Consider the following 20,588-nt stretch of genomic DNA (forward strand, 5'->3'; position numbering starts at 1 on the left):
GAAAATGTGCACAGAGTGGCCGTCTTTCACACTATGCACAGTAGCCTCTCCTACAAGATGGCAGTCAATACTCCAAGAATCTACAAGACAGCAGAGGGTGAATGATGGAAATCTGAAAAAGCAGTGCCAAAATTTGAATTTTATGGGTGTCTCTGCTGCTTTTAAAGGGTGGTGGTAAATAGCTTGGTTTTAAGGGTGGTGGTAAATATCTCCTTTTCAAACTGGCAACCTGTCGCAAGTGGGGTCCCCCAGGGATCAATATGGGGCCCAACACTGTTTAATATCTTCAGCAGTGATCTGGATGACAGGGTCAAGTGCACCCTGATGACAGCAAACCAAGTGGGAAAGCGGACACTTCGGAAGGGAGAGCCACCCTGCAGGAAGACCTGGGCAGGCTGAAGAGTGGGCTAACAAGAACCTTATGAAGTTCAACAAGGACAAGCGGAAGGTCTTGCACCTGGGAAAACACAACCCAGGAGGGCAGCGCAGGCTGGGATCTACCCGGCTGGGGAGCAGCTCTGTGGAAAGGGACCTGGGGGTCCTGGTGGACAACGAGCTCAACGTGAGCCAACAGCGTGCTGCAGCAGCAGAGACAGCCAACAGGATGCTGGGTTGCATCAACAAGGGCATCGCCAGCAGAGACAAAGAACTCATTGTCCCACTCTGCTCAGCGCTTCTCAGGCCACACCGGGAATGATGTGTTTAGTTTTGGTCCCCGCTGTACAAAAAAGATGGGGACAGGCTGGAGAGCGTCCAGGGAAGGGCCACAAAGATGATCAAAGGACCGGGACACCTGCCGTATGGGGAAAGGCTGAGAGAAGTGGGTTTGTCCAGCCTTGAGGAAAGAAGGCTCAGGGGAGACCTTATCACCATGTGCCAGTACCTAAAGGGTGGATACAAAGAAGATGGAGATTCACATTTTACAAGTCACATAGAAAAGATGAGGTACGAGTTACTCCTGGGGATATTCCGAGTGGACACATGAGGAAAATTTTCCACAATGAGAACAACCAGCCATTGGAATAATCTCCCCAGGGAAGTGCTGGGTTCCCCAACACTGGGCACTTTTAAGATTCAGCTGGACAGGGTGCTGGGCCATCTTGTCTAGACCATGCTTTTGCCAAGAAAGGTTGGACCAGATGATCCTTGAGGTTTCTTCCAACCTGGAATTCTATGATTCTGTGATAAATCCCCAGATCAAGAAGTCACACTTATTAGACAATCGCAGCTTTGCATTTTCTAACAAGATAATTTCTGTCTTTTCTGGTTCTGGACCAATGGTGGAAAACATAGTCTGCACGCAACCTGATGGCTCACAAACAAACAAATGCAAATTAAAAGGAAAAACTCTTGAGTTATTTTTAAAACTTGTGATCTTGAGCCAGTGTTTCTGGGGACAGCCTCAAACTGACAATCCTCTGGAAACAGCCACTCCAAACCTAGGAGTTAATGCTAATTGAAATCTTGTGCAAAGACCACATTTGAAGAAATTAAGCTATAATTAAGTAAAGTTATTAATGATTGCTTTAACTAATTGATATGATAACATAAGCAGCAGACAAGATTTTAATCAGTGGTCATGAAATCAGAAGTAAACTAGCCAGTCACCACCTCTTCTTTTGCAGCTAATTTGCACACAGTAATTCTGTTGCAGACAGTGACTGAGTGGCAAAGGGAAGAAGAATAAGTCTCAGGAGACAAATAGGTATAAGCCTTCCCCATTTTAATGAGAAACAGACACAGAAAGGCCAAAAAGACCCCATCAACATGATTTGCAATACTGTTACTTAATTTTTACCAAATGTGGTTTCTGCCATGCTTTGGTTGAAGAACATATTTATTTGATATTTCACTGGCAAAGTTTAAAAGAGTCCCCAAAATAGCTATCTTCTTCTGCTATGCATGAACCTACCAGTCTCACCTTCAACATACTGTAATGGTTTTAAGGAATGACAGCTGTGCACAGATGTGATTTATTCTCAGATCATGGATGACTTTCTGCTAGTTTACAGGAAAGAAGCACAAATTTCCGCTGGAGCGTGAAGCTGACTCACCTGCATGAAACAAACCTGCCTGTACAGAGTGGGACAGAAAATCTTCTTCCTTGAGTCAAACGTAGAGTTACTCATAAATTGTTTGCAGAACAGTCTTCCCCAGCCATTAGTAAACTAAAAGTAGGAGGCAGCTCAAAGCCTTTGGATTTTAACAATATGAAGTTGGGGACTCTTGCTGTTTGCCTTCTGTTTTTTGAGCCTTTAAGTTCATTTTCTCTAGCTCTTCCCTTTGATCCCTCTATATCAAAGGAAAGAGCTGAGGTTTTTGTGTCTTAGAGTTGCTTCCAGGTGCTGTGTCAGCTTCGCAAAACACACCTAGCACTGGGAGAGACCCAGGAGTACAACATGCTGAAACAGAGATATTTAGGGGGTGATGGAGGCGACCTTCCAAATATTAGTCCAAAGCCACAACAGGAAAATGGGCACCCTGCACATCCTGACATGTAGAGCTGGGCTGCAGGTGCATGTCAACAGTTAAGCATCAACAAGCCAAGGAGGCATGGTCAGGCAGCAGAGTGGTGGCAGCTGGGAGAGAACAAAGGAACAGGGGTGCCAGGACTGAGAGAGTGACAGAAAAGCAAGTGCAAGTCCGTAAATGAGAGGACAGGGTCACAAAGAGGCATGGGAACAGAGAGGGAGCCAGGGATCGTGAGGCAGGGGTGAAAGGAGCATTTTAACCCCTGGAGAGAGCTCCAGGGAGCTTGTAGGCTCAAGCTTCTCGTTTGGGAGGAAAAAAGAGATTCAGAGAGAGGGTTAGGGGAGGAAGAGGGACCTGAGGAAGCACGTGCATGTGTGATGAGGAACAGAGGAGATGCAGACACACTGCAGGCCTCCTTCCTCTGCTCCTCCAGCAGCATTTCCCATCTGCTTCTCATCCCCTGAGATCAGTGTGTGAGGCAGAGGACTCACCAGTGTCTGCGCACCAGAAACAGAGAAGGAAGAAGAAGCAGCTCAAGCCTCCAACATAGCAATATCCCCGTGACCCCCAGGGAACATCTCGATACAGGAACAAGTGCCATTCAGACAGATAAGTAAGGAAATGACACCCCAGAACAGCCCTCTCCCTGCGTCCGCCACACCAAACCCCCATTTAGTGGGAAACTCTGTCTGGCTTGTACCTCTCTCGGAACCTTTGTGAAGGATGGGGCTAAATGGCAGGTCTCCTCATAAATCATGACAGATCCCAGGCATGCACCAACCCTTCCCTGCTCTGTCGACAGGGATTTGAAACACGCGTCCGCCTGCACCTCCGTGAAATGACGGGACCTTTGTACACTGTGTTTCTGGGTTGTGGTGACAAATCTTCCCATCTACCTCATTCAATCAATCTTCCTATAAAATATGTATTCATATATAATGGAGCCCCTTTGTTGGTGAAAAGCTGTTGCATCCTTCTCCTGAGAGCGTGGCCCGTCTGATAGCACCGACAAGTGCTGCTTGTCACCTCTCGGCGTTCAGAGGAGCTGCAAGGGACAACCACTTTCAGTCAGTCACAGACAGCAGATCTCAGCCAGGTTCCCTCTTCCCCTTGGAGCCCAGGGAGTTCAGCTCCAGATGAAAACCCCCCTGTGCAACCCAAGGACCCCCCAGTGCACTGAGGAAGGTGCTCACATGCAGATGTTGACCTTCAAAAGGCCAGGGGATATATTTTTTTTGGCAGCATGAGAAAGCCGCCTCTTGTAGCCAGATTTATAGTGGCAGCTCTTTGAAGGTATTTCAAGTTAAAAGGTGCCTTGCTGAGCTGAGTCCACGTGCCTCACTGCAGAACACTTTGTGGCATGGCAGGAGCAATACTTGCTGGGACTGCCAGAGCCACAACAGGACTGGGACAAGCTGGAGAAATTTGCTTTATCATTGGGCCTTCCAATCCTGTTGAGGCCTGGGGAGCAACGGAGCCAAACTTGACAAAACTGCTTTTAATGGAGTAACTACACACCCAACAGAATCACTCTTATCTCTGGGGCACAGCCAGGGTTGAGCCCAGCAGACAGAAGGAGGAGAAACCTCCTCTTTCCCCAGGGATAGGACCAGCCCTAGTGTCTGCCTGCCTTTGAAAAGGTCAGGTCAAGCCATCACCCTCCTGTCCCTCATCTCCACAGACCACACAGTACCAGGGGAATTTGTGTGGGCAGCGAGAACCTCTGATAAGTCAAATCTTCATCCATTAATGAAAAGAACTGCACGACACGGCTTGTAGAGTGGATGGGATATATGCTCCCCAAGGCCAGCCTGCGCTCCTCCACGCTGTTCACAGTCCTGCCTCCAGCAAAGGCAAACCCCTGTGGCCACTCTCAGCCACTGAGGCCCTGCAAATGCTTATTCATTTGAGCACTTGAAGTGTGTTATACCATGAGCACACAGATAGCGTGCATTGCTGTGGTGGCAGCGCTGTCATTCACATTGCTTACTATGCCAAAGATAAAAAGAGAGATGGGCAAAGACGTCTGTAGTGTTGAGTGTTTCACAAAATCGGATCAGATTTTAAATAATAACAGTCCGTGCCCTTTTCAGTAACCTCTCTCATACAGACACCCTTGGGCTTCAAAGATGAGTGGGAAGAGATGATTGAATAAATCACGGGGAACTCGGGTCTCCCGAGTTCTCTATAGGGCTCCATGAACAACTTGTGGTCCTATAAAAACCTGTCTAAGCTTGTACTTCAGAATAGCCAACCACAAAATCAATCTGCTGATGATCTAATGGTCAGGGAAGAGCGGGTAGTCAACATACCAGCAAGAACATCTTCTTGGAAGTTTCTGGATGAAAAGCAAATTGCTCCTCTTGTTCCAGATTTCTTTTTTTAAGGAAGTGAGTGAATGAACAGTGCTGTCCCATTGCCCTTTCCTAGAGAGACTCATAGAATCGTATCATAGAATCACAGAATGGTTTGGGTTGGAAGGGGCCTCAAAGACCATCCAGTTCCAACTCCCCTGCCATGGCAGGGACACCTTCCACTAGACCAGGTTGCTCAAGGCTCCATCCAACCTGGTCTTGAACACTTCCAGGGATGGAGCATCCACAGCTTCTCTGGGCAACCTGTGCCAGCGTCTCACCACCCTCAGGGTGAAGAACTCCTTCCTTGTATCTAGTCTAAACCTGCCCTCTCCCAGCTTCCAACCATTACGCCTCATTCTATTGCTCCTGGGTGTTATGAGACCAACCAGCCTAAGGGAGCCAAAAGTTTTTTCTGTGTAAATCTGAAGGTCTCTACAAAGGCAGTGGTGGTGTCAGAGGTAACGTGTTGCCAAATGACCCTGCACAAAAAGGATGCTCTAAGCAAATCTGAAATCAGTGAATTGACTATTGGCATCTCATCATGCTCAAGGGCTTTGACCATGCAAGGAGTCCCATTCTACTCAAAGAATAAAGGAATTGACCTACAGAGTAAAAAGATGAGAAAAAGGAACAGCGTCTTGACAAAAGTCTCACAGGAGCTCGCAAGTATCACCCGCTTCCAGCTTCCCACTCCATCCCAACAGGTGACTGGGACTGTTTTCACTTTGGCACTGGAGGTGACATCCCATTCTTGCCCAGCATGGAGCAGATGAGGAAGCAATCCCAGCTCTGTCATCACATCCTTTCTTCTGAGTTATTGTCACCTCACAGCCTCTTTAATAAAGACGAATGTATAGCGTTGCTCCCCTCACCACTCCAAATTTTAGGTATAGATATCCATAGCTTAGGGAGAGGGTTGGAGACATCACAGAGGCACAAAACATTTAAAAATAAACGGTTCAAGCAGAAGAAATGGCAGTCACAGACTGGGAACTATAACCCTGCTACTTTGCATGGGAAGAATGATAGCCAGTCTGCCACATCCAAGCTCCTGGACCACAGCAACCCTGCTAAAAATCTCTCTCCCAAAACTGCATGTATCCCTGGGCCGGGAGAAAACTCCTCTTAGCTTAGGTAAAGGCTAATAATTTCAGCATTAGCCACAGCCTGGAAAACAGCCACCTGAAGAGGATATGAGGACAGTCTATAAAATCATGGCAAATGAAGAGGAAACAACTATTCCCTGTTGCATTTTTAAGGCAGGAATTTGCAGGTAGTAAAACTGCCACCCTGCACGTCCACAAGACTAATTACGTACGATGGATTTCTTCATACAAAACTAGTTGTTCCTCCTCCCACCCCAAGCAGCAAAATTCCTAAGGCCAAGGTCTCTGCTGAAATCAGCCGGTCTTCCATATTGAACACCCAGATAAGTCCTTCCCTGGAATCTGGCTGTTAGAATTTTCAGTAATAATACCGATAGCACAACAGGAACATCATGCTGAACTTGGCCTGCACCCTGGCAGGCAGCGTCCTACACTCTTGATCACTGTGTCTGAAAGAGGCTCCACCTTCCCCAAATACTCCAGTTGGAGCCAAATGATTCAGCGCTACGCTTACCCGTATCTGTGGCAGATGTAGCCACAGTTTGAATGGGGGTGGAGAGCAATGTGGTATGCAGCAGATGCAGTAGCAACTCCTTGTCATGTAGCCAGCAGGACATGTACTGCATAAAGCAATGATGAGGGTGGTTTCTGCCCCCTTAGTTCTCTGACCCCGGAACCTCAAAAATTACATCAGTGTACAAATGTAATGGTTTCTAAGGACGAAAAATCATGAGATCAACAACAGAGAACATCTTTGTAGCGACTGTGTTCACTATCAGATCTTCATGTGCAATGCTGATGTCCATAGCGTGATCAAGCTAAAAGGTTTCAAAGCACCATGGACTGACAGGGCTTCTTACCTGCTTCTCAGACATGATGTAGAGATGTTCATGATCCACTGAGAAGGCCATGTCCCGTAATATGGGGCCAGGATCCACCACCTGCACTACCTCATACTCCAGTGTGTTCTTAGTGGTGCCATCCACACGGATCTGCAGAGCAAAAACAAAAGCAGGGAGAGAACATGAGTATTTTTCCTCCTTCCATGGAGACTGTAGAATAATCATTGGAGAAATGTATTGTGGTTCAGGTCTTTTGGACAACAGCGACTGACATCGCAATGTGAACTTTCCCCCTGCCTCCTCACTTAGAGGATAAAGCAGGTTTAATTGCTTCTGCTGGTCCCATCAACACAAGAGCACCATAGAAGAACAATCCAGAGCTTGCTCGTTTCCACCTGGCACAATCGCTATGTTACTGCCATTGCCTGGACAAACCTACTGAGCGGAAAATGACGGCACAAAGGGCAGAATTTGTGGTGATGGTAAGCAAAAGATAAAAAACACATGAAAATCTGCGAGACTGACTCACTCAAATGCTAGTCAGACAGTATTATTGTTCTTATTGCTAATATTCCATGCAGCAATATATTATTGCAGAGTATACAATACAACAGAGACTATTTCTCTTGCTGATTACATATATCAGATGTTGAAATCAGTCCCACGCGAATATGGCACCTTATGATTCCAGACACATCTTGTAACAGGGTGTCACTTAGGAACATCAATATCTGGAATTACAAGAAGGAACCAGACTCACAGTCCCAGTCTATCCCTGACAGTGACCCAGTGATACAGAAGAAAATGCACAAAACACCGGGGTCTAAAACCAGTTTCTAGAGATTGGGCCCAAAAGCAGCTGGAGAAGGTTTTTAATCTCTTTCAATATTATAATCACAACTCAGAACAATCTAGCTATCCACAGGAATGGTGTGTCCTTCTGGATCTTGTGAGGCTCTGTACTTCAGCAACGCCCATGGCCATGTTTTTCAGAGATGCACCCACATTCCTTATCTCCCTTGCTATGTTTCCCCTGGTGTTGCCTTTCACTTTCAGAAAATCATCTATCCTGCAGCAACACAAACATCACAGTACCCTTACCTAGAAGAAACAAAGCTGTAGTAATCTGCTTTGTGCTCCACATCACGGTCTCCATACCTTCCTGACCAAAGGCTCCCAGTTTGCACTTGTGCAGTTTGATAGCTGAGCAAAAAGCACCCTTCCCACTCGAAGGAAATAACAAGCCATGGAGAACTTCTGGTATCAAGACCCATTCCCACTGTTCCCTGGCACAGTCCATGAGCTTGCTCCTTCTGTATCAACCTTTCAGCCAAGAAACTGAGCCTGAATCATCTTCTATATTAGAAAGGCAAAGAGAAAGGAAGAGTGGGAATAAGAAAGGGTCTGGAAAGCCCGTATGAGCAAAGGGCAGCAATGATTCTTATCTTTGTCCTTCCTCGATCTCCCCACCTGCTGTATGACAATAAAGAAACCTTATACTCCCAGAAAAGACAGGGGAAATGAGGCAGAGAGGAGTTAGAGGGGCTCCCTGTGACAGCAAAGGGTGTGGAGGGTGCTCAGGGATGCTCAGATCCTATGTGCTATCCGTCAACCTCTGCAGAAGTGGGTACATGTGCCGGCATTGGCTGTTGGGCTGGTCAAATGACACCGGAGGATTTGCAGTTAGCTTGTCATCTTGATAGATCTGGCGATGACAGCAACACACGTCGTAAGGTCAACACACAAAGAGGTCAGGGCCTGAAGCCCAACACCGAGCATGGCCTTCCGCTCGCTCTGACTGCCTAGGATGAAAGGGCTTGCCTGTGTCCATGGTCCCTAATGGGTAAACTCAGCTCCTCAAAGTCTCTCTTCTTGAAAGTGGACACTAACATGATTCACCCACTAGGTGAAGGGCAAAGAGGCCAACAGTCTCAGGATGAGTCATACCCCTGAGGACAGTCAGGAGAAAGGAAGGAGACGAAAGGCTGCAGGTTGAGAAACACAGGAGTCTTGCTGTTGTGGCTCTGCCTGAGGCATCTCAAAAGCCTCCACAGCAGGAGCCTTTCCTATTTCTCATGGAGACCTTCCCGCACCAAGCTCTCACCCTCAGGGAGCGGTTGCTGAGCTTTGTCTACTGTTTCAGCTCTGCCTCTCCCCCCAGTCCCCTGTGGCTGCTTGTCCCTGTCAGAGGGCTGCAGAAGATCCTCGCTCTCTCTGCTGATCACTGTGCTAAATAAACCTTATGTCTTTGCTGCTTTGACCTTAATTTTTCAGCATCGTCAGGGTCAGATCTGTAGGCCACTAGATATGTAAGCAGCCAATTATCACCCCAGGGCTCAGTCACTGTCCTCAGCCTTTGCCAGGCCCCATTAGAGGAGAAAGAGCACAGAGATGGAAGAGGCAGGCTGGAGAAATAGCCGGCTGGAGTTAACAAACCGTGCAGACAGGAGGCACAGCCCCCAGGGATCTCCCCTATGCATTTGGTGCAGGTAGAAGGCTGCAGAGGTTTCACACCAGGAAAACAGAGATACTCGGAAGTGATTTAACAGCTATTGCTAGCCTAATTGTCTGCAAAATCATTATTTTGCAGAGGGAGAGGGAGGGAGGGAGGGAGGAATAGGGCTCATTCCACTGTACATGTGCAAACACACACACGTGCACTGAGGCACGCACAGCCCAACGGCTCTAAGTGCAGAAACCTCTCTCTCTCGTTAAAGCTAGTAGCTAAGTAAAAAGAAAATCGAGAAGAAGGCCAGAAAGTCTGGTAGACGTTCACCCACGCTGCACAGACTGTGTAAGCCCCGCTCCAGCAAAGAGGTGGTTATTGTAGCTTGCAGCCAGAAGTCTGGCCCTTAACTCAAGCCATCCCTTTACCTGTCTTAAAATCTGGCTCTTATGTTCAACCCCAGGCACAGAGCTCAGAGTATTTCCACCTTCCCTGCACATTCTTCTCAGTCCTGAGCATCAAACAACACAAAAGCAATTTCTCTTAGAGAGAGATTTATTCCTGGCTCCCAGACACTCACTAGAACCAGGGCATTTGGGTTAGCAAAAAAATAAAAAGAAGAGTCTGTGAAGGGGAAATGAGTTCTCATCAAAGCCTGCAAGTGATCACAACTAAAGACAGGGACACAGATACAATCTCTGCTCAGAAAGCTCCCCAAGTTGCCAACTGCAGGGAATTGGAAGCATCCGTCAGCACTTTGTTCTGTTCCTGCTCTTCTTTGCCAGCATCAGCCACGAGCTCCACATGCATCTGGGGTTCTGGGACAGATAGTTTTCTTCTGACTCAGGCATGGGTACTCTTATCTTCAAGAAGTTCTTACTAGGCTTGTGGGATTAGAGCCTGACTGACAATCCAGTGGGGATTTCTCCTTGAAACTGCCTGTGAAACATAAGCACCTGTGCAAAGCAAGAGGGAGGGAAGCGATGGAGAGCGCTCCAGGACCATACATAAGTCTCCAAATGCTCAGTCCACCACAACGACCACTACCAGACGTGTGAACGCTCCTCCACAAACATGCTCATCCCCTCCACCACAGGAATGCCTGCTCCCATCTCCTACACGTCTGTCCTGGACAGGCACACGCTCCTTGGACCACAAGATGCTCTACTCAGCAACCCAAGCTTCCCTACCCTCCTTTAACCCAACAGACATGTGCAGAGCTCCCGGGGACCAACGTGGTCTGGCTGGCACATTAATCCTCCTTCCCGGAAGGCTGTACTTACTGGGCTTCGTTCTGCAAAGCTGGCTGCTATTAAAACATCAGCATGATGCTTCCCGGAGGTCAACTACCAGGGGACCTATTCTGGCAGCTGTTTGTTTGTTTGTCTGAACATTATCTAGGTCTGGCTGTTTATTTACATCCATTGAAGTATCAGACAATAAATATCCTCTCCCAGTAGCAAACAGATGCTTGCACTCGAATGTTCTGGCTAGCGCTGACTTCAAAACGATCCCCTTAATGAGCAAACAACACTATTAATCTTTAAAGACACAGGCTCCGGCCTTCCCTGAGCTCCCACCCTGGCCATGGCTAGCCCTACAGGCATCCTGGCAAGCAGCCCACGGGTCTGGTAGATGAAAGAAGGTAAAAGATACCTTCCATCACTCGACTGGTGCTTTTCAGCGTTATCTGGGTCTTCCCAGCTGCTGTGGGGCCCACAGGAGGGTGATGCTTGAGCCCAGTCTCCCAGGCAGGCTGGTGGCAGATGTCTCCGTCACACTTTTAAGAGGGAGATGGGTTTTAGAGGTTGGGATCGTATGATTATAGAAGAGAGGGATACAATAAACCCCTCAAAATCATGGGTATGGACTCAAAAAAGTTGAAGAAACAGTGGTGTTGGAGGGCAAAGAAGGAATTGGTCCTAGCAAGAACTTAGTCCCATTGCTGGAAGATAAACCCTGATCATGGCAAAAAGAAAATATCTTTAAGCTCACCAGAACAACAGAAACACCTGCCTTCCAGACTGGAGCATCAATCCTGTCCTGTGATCTGAGAGGACCATGTCCCTCTGTTAGCATGTTACTGCTCTGCTAAGCTGGTTGGGGACAGTCTCTTTCGGAAAGCCTCAATGTGCTAGGTGAGAAAGAGGTGAAGCATGCCAGCAGTAGAGCTGAGAAACCCTCTCCCAAACTGTACATTAGCAAATAGCATAGTCTAAAAGGTGTTAAAATCAAAGGGACATTGTTTCTGCTGAAATCCAGCACACATATTAGATGTACTTCAGGAGCTTTACTTCAGACCTGCCAAAGCCCAATCCCACAGACTAAATCAGTGTTTGGGGCACATTAACGTCATCCAGTTTTGTTTTATCCAAGAAAAATCCAGTTCATACACTTTAAGACTACTCTGCTGTATGAATCACAGCAAATTAAGCATGGACAACTGATCGTCTTCAAAACTGTCTTCAGGTTCACTTCAGAAGCACATTCCTGAATGGGGACTCCTGTTACCACCTTATCTCTATTTTATTCTCCCTGCAGCTTGGACTGGTTTCTGGCAGGAAAAGAATGGATAATTTCCACTGTGCCAATTGAGCTCAGCTGTTTCCTACTCTTCTAAATCCATCACCTCCTGCCCAGAGCATCATTCCTGGCCCACCAGAGTAAAAATGAGACCCTCTCCATTAACTCCTTTGTATAAAGCATTTGAAACCCATCCAGGACTCCTGAGAGTGTGGTCAGGAGCAGGATCATGATGGCCAGCTAGGCAGACAGCAGGAGCAAACGCTGGTTGGATGATAGTCATTACAAATAATTAAATGAATAACTAAGTGGAAGCGGAACTGGTGAACCATGTCTCGCTCAGCCAACCCGTCCCTCCCCAACACTCTGCTTTTGTGCAGCATCAGCAGCCCCCGAGCTGATGAAGTTAAAAAGAATTCGTCATCACCGGCCCCAGTGCTTCCAGACGGTGCGCCAGCAGTTCCTGCTTAAGTCGTGCTGGTGGTTCCTTTTGGCCATGAAATTGCCCCAGCTCCCAGGGGAGGTGATTAAGTGGCTGCCAGGAAGATTGCAAGGACGGATTTCAAAGGCAAAGCCCCTCAGGTCTCAGAACCCATCCCTGCTGCCTCCTTCTGGGTGCAAGGGAGCGAACACGACTGTGGCACTGCCTCTGAAAGGAAGAGAAATATCTTTCGGTAGGGAAAGCCAGACCTAGAAGGACAACCTCTGTCCTCCCTGTATCCCGAGGCATCCCTCCTTTGTCCTCCTTGCCTTTCCTTCTCACAGGGCTTCTCACTGAAATTACCATCACTATTTCTTGCCATTGGGTTAAGGATCAGCAAACTTCATTTCTAGGAGATCCAAGCAGCCCTGGAGCCCAGCACATCAATCCAGGCTGCTCTGAGCAGTGCCCAGCCACAGCCTTATGACTGCACAGGGGCCTCTAATACTTCATTCCTTTTCCAATATCAGTTCCTCCCTGTTTTATGAACCTAATGTTCCCCAGTGACCCTGGGACTGCCGGCTGCTGTACGCGGCATGGCGAGGGGGCAAAGACACAGCAGACAACGTATCATCTAATCTCAGGCCGTTCTGATGAGCAACTATTTCTGCTTTTCCATTGATTTGAGTTACATGATGTAGCTCTATTAATCTCGGCAAAGACGGGGAAGGGGCTGGTGACACTCCATGCTCCTCTATTTTCTCTCCATTTCGGCATGTGTTTCCCAGTTGAATAATCTGTTCTAATTTGCCTAAAGCCTATTAACAGGAGATCAATTTCTAATAAAACATGGCATTTCAATAGCCTCGTCTATCTACCAATCCAAAAGGCCTTTAGAAACACTAATTGAAAAAGCAAGGGGTGAGGTATCTCTTTCTTGTGCCTAATAGTCATCAGCCAGCAGTTCTCTCTCTTCTCTTGTACAGATGTTTTAAGGTGCTGCTTGCATGGAGAATGCCAGCCCATCCAAATACAGATGTCAGAGCACCTTCAGACATCTGGAGAGCAGGAACCTGGAAAACCAGGTGTTAAGTCTTCTCGACACTAATGCTTTCAATGCTATTCAGACCCCAATGTGTCATGACGGCAGCCACTGTCACCAGAGGTGATGCGAGGAGAGGAGAGGAGAGGAGAGGAGAGGAGAGGAGAGGAGAGGAGAGGAGAGGAGAGGAGAGGAGAGGAGAGGAGAGGAGAGGAGAGGAGAGGAGAGGAGAGGAGTGGAGAGGAGAGGAGAGGAGAGGAGAGGAGTCAACCCTAGCATTTCGCTTCCAAGGGAGACCCACACCCTATACAAGCAAGTGCCCCCCCACTTTTTACCCTGTAAGGTTCACCTCTAAAACTCTGTCCCAAGCTCATCAGTGTCTGTGTGATCACTCATCCAATTATATCCGCAGACCCGAAGTGGTGCACAGAAAAATACCACTGCAGAAGGCACCTACAGGCACAACATGCACGCTCCATAGAATGCATATGTACACCTGAGCGCACACATCTGCTCCGCACAACAGAAGGGACACAAAGCAGGCTGGTCTTGAAATCCCTTCAGGTTCCTGGTTTACATTACACTTACATTTAGATCTCCTTTTGTCCAGGAGATCTAAAACCTGTGGTCAGCAAGCAAGCAAGACTTATTTGCTACATCACAGCAACAGCCAAGGAGAATGGTTCCTCCGTCCTTCTCCATCCACACAGTTCCCAGGGCGTTTTTTTCCAAGCAGCAAACACAGGGTTTTCAAGAAAACAGCTTCCCTAGAATACCCCTGGCTAATCCCTATCATCTGCAGGCATTGCACTGTAATCCTCCCTCTGCACGCCCTCGGCTGGGCTCTGGCACAAAGCACGGAGGGCTGCACTGGGCAGGGTCACAGGGTCTAATCCCTGCAGAGGAGTCACCCACTGACCTCTCGTGTAATCCAGCCAGGCTGCAAAATTAGGTCAGAGTCGTGCCTGAGTGCTGTACAGGAGATCTCCCTTGCAGGGCAAGTGCAGCACACCAGGGCAGAGGAGGATTCCTCTTAATTCAGCAGGGCCGGGAGAAAGATGAGGCAAGACGTTGATGGCCATCAGTTTTTGGTCCATGGCATAGGTGCTTTGATTTCATGTTGGGTCAGTGTTTCACCATGGATCAAGCATACAATGATCTGGGATACGCTCCAATGAACCTTCTGCTTTGGGCCAGAGTGTCCTGCAAGCCAGGAGACGAACTCCTAGCTGCAGAGATCCCCTTTCTTTCATAGTCCGTGGCACATGACTGCTGTGACATACCTCTGGGTTCTCCACCAACATTTATAGCAAGAGATCTCCCGGCTGCAATGGATTTATGATCTAAATTAGACGTAAATAAAAGACCAGCCTTTCATTCCAGGCTCAGGCAGAACCTAACACAGTGGGTTTACGACTGTTGCTCCCAGCACCACAAAAATAAAAATTATAGCTTGAAGTGTGGCCAGCCAGGCTGTACCTGGCCTGCAGGGCTCACCCCAAAGTGAAACAGCTACAGAGCTGGAAACAGAGGGAAAAAGAAGGAGACGACCAGACCCTTCCTCTCCCTCACCAGGGAGAGCACATCAGGTGTATGCAGCTTTCACATTCATGAGCCAATTGACAGATGACATCATTTTTGAAAGCATGGTTTACACACGCTCCCCTGGCGCTCCCTGATTGATAAATTAGACACTCATGAGCCACGTGCTAATCAATGTAAATCATTAGTTTGTAACAACACAAGGCAAGCTCGGCAGAGCTCATTTTTCAAGGTAATGGCCTGCCAAGTGATCAGTGTTCAGCAAAAAGCCCTGCCAGGCGATCTATTAACAGGCTGCTGGCACTCACCTATGGCACAGGGCTGAGGCCTTTGCTGTCCAGTCCCCACCAAGGGCCAGAGCCCCGAACCTGCTTTTCCTCCTCCTTCCTCTCCATGAGGCATCACAGCTCCTGGCTCCTGCCCAGGCTCTGCTAACAGTGGCCACCTTAGCCCCAGACATCTGGGGTGCACATGCCCTCACTGCCTATTAACACTTATTTTCCACTTACTCCAACCCTGCAACCTAAAATAAGAGTCATCTGAGACTGGAAAATTGTGCTTTGCCCTCCATCAGTGGAAAACGAAGGAGGGCACTCAAAGTGTTGACCTGCAGATATGTCCTAGGAAACTTCATGCTGACAGCAGCGGCATCTCTACGAGCTGATGTCTGCATCAAGCAAGTGTTTGGCCAAAGAGGCCACTTGAACACTCTAGCTACCAGATTTTACATCCAAACTTTTGGCTTCAGGCTCTTACAAGCGCCGCCCAGCTGAGTACTTTGGGAGAATGAAACTACACAAGGAAAGACCTGCCACCGTTGTGGCAGAGCAAAGGGAGGGCAGGAGCATGGGATGATTCTGCTCCTTCTCCAAAGGAGCCCGTTGCAGCGTCTGTGTCTGCTTCCTGAGCTCCCCAGGATTTCAGTCCCACAGGCGACAGAGCAGTCTTTCCATCCATGGGTTGCTTTATCAGGCAGAAATCCTACCACAGGTGCTCTATAGAGCAACTCCTGGTCCTCCACGGAGAATAAGTGCTCTCTATGTGACATTCCCAGAGGTAAACTTCGGTGCAAACAGAGAGGGTCCCATTGCTAGTTGCTCATACTTATGATCCCAGTGGATAATCTCAAAGGTCATCCTAGTGCCACTCTGTTCGTGTGCACTGCGATGGGGCTTTTGAATCCTGCACCTGTCTCTCTGCAGCACATCGACGGTTACTCTACAGCAATAAAGTCATCTCCTACCCCTCATAGCACCTTATTGCGTGAGCTGAAAGGGAATCCTCTGGACCTATTAGCTCTGTAAGTCTTCTGACACATCATGGAGTTGCTCCAGTTTCCCAAGATGCATTTTAGATATACATAAAACCACTGGCCATGGCAGGAAGGGTACAGATCTCCAGGCATTTTAATTTCTCCCAAACCAGTAGAATTTCAGTTACATGGCAAATATTTTGGGGAGGAGACAGTTAGCTTTAAAATGTTTACCCTGTTACTGCCACCAGTCCTAGTTCTTCATAAAGAGAATGTAAATATAAGCTTTCAGTCAGTGTGTTCTGATTGAGATTGGGGGAACAAAAGTGCAAAAAAAAAAAAAGTATGAAAATTAAACTTTTACATAGAAGAGCATGGGTGGTAGCTCATGAGGTACACAACCCCAAATGCTTGCCTAACTCCGGTCAGCCCTTAAGCAAGGGTCATACTGTAGATAAAAACAGTTCAAACAAGTAGCACTACCAGAAAGGCTCAAAGCCCTGCATGCTTTTGGTTCAGAAATACCCAGAAACACAGTGTGTATGTGAATGGGACTGACCAGAGACAAAGATCTCAACAAAGTTGGCCTGGAGTACAAATCTTTACATGGGATTGCTCAGAAAATGAGGGAGATGATAGTAGTACGGGATGGCATGAGGACAGATGGATCACAACATGCGCTGGATCATGAATACAAGTCCTTTATAAATGTCTCTTCATGGGGCTGAGGGATGAGATTCCTCCGAGTGATGAGCTCATCCCGCCGTGCCGGGAACGTGCTGACCCGGAGGGCTGGGACCCTCGCCGTGGGAGTGCAGAGCAGCACCACAAAGGGCCCTTTGACTGCGGCCAGACGGGGTGAGCTTTGAGACACCCACGGATCCTCACGCCCCTGTGTCACTCGAGAGGAAGCCAGCTGCCCTTTGGCAACGGGAGGCATGCGTGCGTGTGGAGACCCGGGCAACCGCAGGGACACATGGGCAGGACACAGATGGGCGCGGGCAGCGGAGCGCATGTCAACGCAGCAGCATGGAAGAGGGTGAGAATATTCAAGCAGGCAAAACAGACAGGGGCGTGGAGGCACCCAGCAACACGTGTGTCCTAGGTTACAGTGTAAAATGTGCCAAAAGGGAAAAAAAAGTATTCTATGACCATCTTCAGGAGCTGTTGAGACCAGGTGGGGCGGTGCTCCCTGCCTCCCCCCTCTGGACTATCTCCTGTTCATGGGCACAACAATGCCTTATCGCCTGACCCATCGATCACTCGCTCCTGGGCTATCTCCTGTTCATGGCCCATCAAGGAACTGCCTCACGACTCCCCATCCGATGGTGAGATGCTCCGCCCGGGGGGAAGGAGCCAAGCAGTCCATGCCAAATAAAAACTGAGATCTCCAACACCCTAGCAGCCTTCTGCCACTGGATTCCCAGAGGAGCTTTTCCCCCCACTGGAGTTCCAGAGGACAAGAGCTACCTACCTACCACTGGACCTTTGGAGGAAGACCAGACTCTTTTACCTGATCGCTGCTTCCACAGAACTACACCCATCGCTTCAGGAGGACTGCAGCCAGCATCTTATCGGACTGCTACTGCCACCCTAACAGGGTGTCAGGTTGTATTTCTGACTCTGTCAGTGTAAACCAGTGGGTTGTTTGGTTTCTTCCCTGCCTTGTGTTATATATATATATATATATTAGTAAAGAACTGTTATTCCTATTCCCCATATCTTTGCCTGAAGGCCCGTTAATTTCAAAACTATAATAATTTGGAGGGAAGGGGGTTGCACTTTCCATTTCAAGGGAGGCTCCTGCCTTCCTCCGCAGACACCTGTCTTTCAAACCAAGACAACGTGCACGCACGTGTGCACACACCCTGCCCACCAAAGCTCATCTGCTTGGACTGAGGACGTGCTCACCAAATGCGCCGTGGGGTCTCTGTCACGAACGAGGGGCCGCAGGGTGATGTAAGGATGAGCACATGCACGCACCAAGTCTATATTCACACCCAGCAGGGTCTGGGGTGGGAGCACATGTGGACAGCACATGCCTTCCTGCAAAAGGACCTGCTCCCTGTAGCAGACAACAGAGGGAATCTGATCTGAATACGGGCACTCACACACACCTTGGGTGGCGCAGTGCCCTGTGCAGCTCCAGGCATCAGCAAGGGCAACAAGCTCAATCACAGCCTGTCACATTCAATCTTGGAGATACACAGATGCATTTCCAATTTCCCTTTACAGCATATCAGAGGCGGATCAAAGCTCCTGCTTTGCTGAGGATTTGGGTACTTTCACCACTTTCTCTAAAAAAGAAAAAACAAAGCGAATATCATATCCCGGAGATTATATCACTGGTCAGGTAAGATTCTGTGTTCTTGCACTGCTATTTGTGTCAGGTGCTGGTGCTAAATGGCTAGAGAGAGATGCAGAGAGTGATGGGCTGTGAGTCCATAACCGAAAACAGCGAAATCTGGGGTATGGAGCTCTTTGCTCACTCCCCTGCTAGGAGGTATGGGCTTGGTTGGGTGGATGGAGTGATGGCTTGGGAGTAATTTCTGTCAGCAATGTGGGGACACGTTATCTCCAAGGCCAGAGGAAAGGGGAACCTGAAAGAGAAGCTCTCCAAGGAAATCAGCCAGCCCAGACTCTCTGTCCAGTCCTTTTTGTCAGTTGACACCCCTGGGGCTAAGGTTGAGATAATGAGGTCCCACATATCTCTGGGCCTCAGCCCCACTGACAGGCTCGTGCTCTGCAAAGGTTATTGTAATTCAATTGCTAACTCTTTCAGCTCCTGGACTTCTCAATGCCAAGGTGACCTATTAAGAACTTAATATCAGATAAAAAACATCCCTTGAAGCCTTTCGAACCTTCATAATCTATGTTTATCTGCAGGAAAAAAAAAAAAAAAAAAGGAAAAAAAAAAAGAAGGAAATAGCGAATGCTTATCTTCCAATACTGCCTCAGATAAAAGGGAAGTACCATCTGGGGACAAAGCTCCACATTTGCCCTTTCACCCCTTTCATGCATGCAGCCAGAAAACTGATCCAGCGCTGAAACAGTGGACGAGGTCTCTTCCATTCACCTCCCATAGACTGATCCTGCACTGAAGGTTGCTCTCATCTGCCAATCCACCAACAGTTCCTCTGCTTTTGTCTCTGATGTCTGACCAATCTGTCTGTCTGCAGGCCAGCCTCAGCACAGGCCACCTTTCTCACCATCCAGCCCCAAATGAACAGCAGTGGTCCCAGCAAGCGCCACATCTTCCACCAGCCAACCGCCATCAAGACCACATCCCTCAGCAGTGTCTCACTGAGGTCTTCGCCTTCTCAAGGCTTCCTCTCATCTCCCGTCTCCCTCATTAGTGACTCAAAGCCATCCCTCACGCTTTTTTTCTTCCAAGGCCACCAGACAAATTTGTGGGTCTTCTCCAGCATCACTTGGCTGGATTCACCTGCAGTCTCCAGCACTGAGCTACAAGATATTCCTAGTCAGCCACCCCTCCAAACTCCTGCAGAAAAGACTGCACCAAACACATCCCCGCTCAGTTCCTCCCTCTCCATCTCCTCAGTCCTTCCTGAAAGGACCAACAACAGCCTCAGCTTGCAGCACTTTCCAAATGGCCCTATGCACTCTGTGCAGCACTTGGCTTCATCAAGTCTGTCCCCCTAGGATCCCCAAAACATCCAGCTGCCTCTGCTGAGAGCTACTGTTGTGCCCTGGCAGGAAAGCAGCCACTTCTGAGGATGCCACATGAGCAAACATGAATGGTAGGAGGAAAACATTAGGAGCCATGGCCCTCATTCCACCTCAGTTAAGAGAGGGGGGTATTGGGGCTCACATCCTCTGGGACAGGAGGATGAAAGGCACTAGTACATAGCAGGGACATGCAATGAGAGAGAACAAAAATGGTTCCAAGCCCAGAGAGCAAAACCTTGCTCCCCCGTGGTGAAAACATGGTGAAAAATGGTGAAAAGGTGGGCCCAAGTCCAGCATAATGAATCACATCAGAGATCACTGGATATGGAGCAGTGAATATCACCAGTCCTCCTCCCCAGCACCCTGCTTTGCACGTCTGTAGCAATGAATGCTCTCTGTTTTCCTTTATCTTCTTATTTGGCTTCAGGTTTAGAGCAAGGGACTTGGAAAAATCATAATCTTAAACCTTTGCTGAGCTATGAACTGGCCGTGTGACTTCAGGGATGTCACCTACCCTGTCAGGGCTTCAGTTTCCTCGTTTTTCATTGAAACACTTGTGGATTAGATGATTTTTAGGGGAGAGCTTCTGTGTCTGCTGGAAAGGTTAAATGGAGGTTCCTGAGGTGCAAAGTATAGACTCAGAGAATGCTACCAAAGTAACATGCATCATTGTGCATCCCTCAGCTCAGAGAATGACACAGGGCAAACCAGCATATTGTATGATCATACATCTAATGCTCTCGGATCATTATTAGGGGCATCTCCAGAGGGGGCTGGGGAGAGTAAAAATTGATTCGTGTTGGAAATCTTCAAATGAAAAGTATTGTGGAAGTGAAGTAATTATTACCTTCAATAGCGTAAGAATAGCACGTATCTTCAGACCCTTAATCACAGG

The 20,588-nt window shown here is 48.2% G+C and overlaps 1 protein-coding gene across 1 annotated transcript in view; it reads right to left on the bottom strand.

Moving 5' to 3' along the window:
* Positions 1-20,588, bottom strand: part of PLXNA4 (plexin A4) — a 420,437-nt gene that overhangs the window by 216,643 nt on the left and 183,206 nt on the right. Inside the window, exon 3 of the mRNA XM_086475002.1 lies at positions 6,796-6,927. Coding sequence (XP_086331128.1) covers positions 6,796-6,927 — 132 coding nt within the window. The remainder of the gene's footprint in view (positions 1-6,795; positions 6,928-20,588) is intronic.

This window comes from Leptosomus discolor, chromosome 1 (genome assembly GCF_034619465.1).
Source record: "Leptosomus discolor isolate bLepDis1 chromosome 1, bLepDis1.hap2, whole genome shotgun sequence".
In the NCBI taxonomy this organism is placed as follows: domain Eukaryota; kingdom Metazoa; phylum Chordata; class Aves; order Leptosomiformes; family Leptosomidae; genus Leptosomus; species Leptosomus discolor.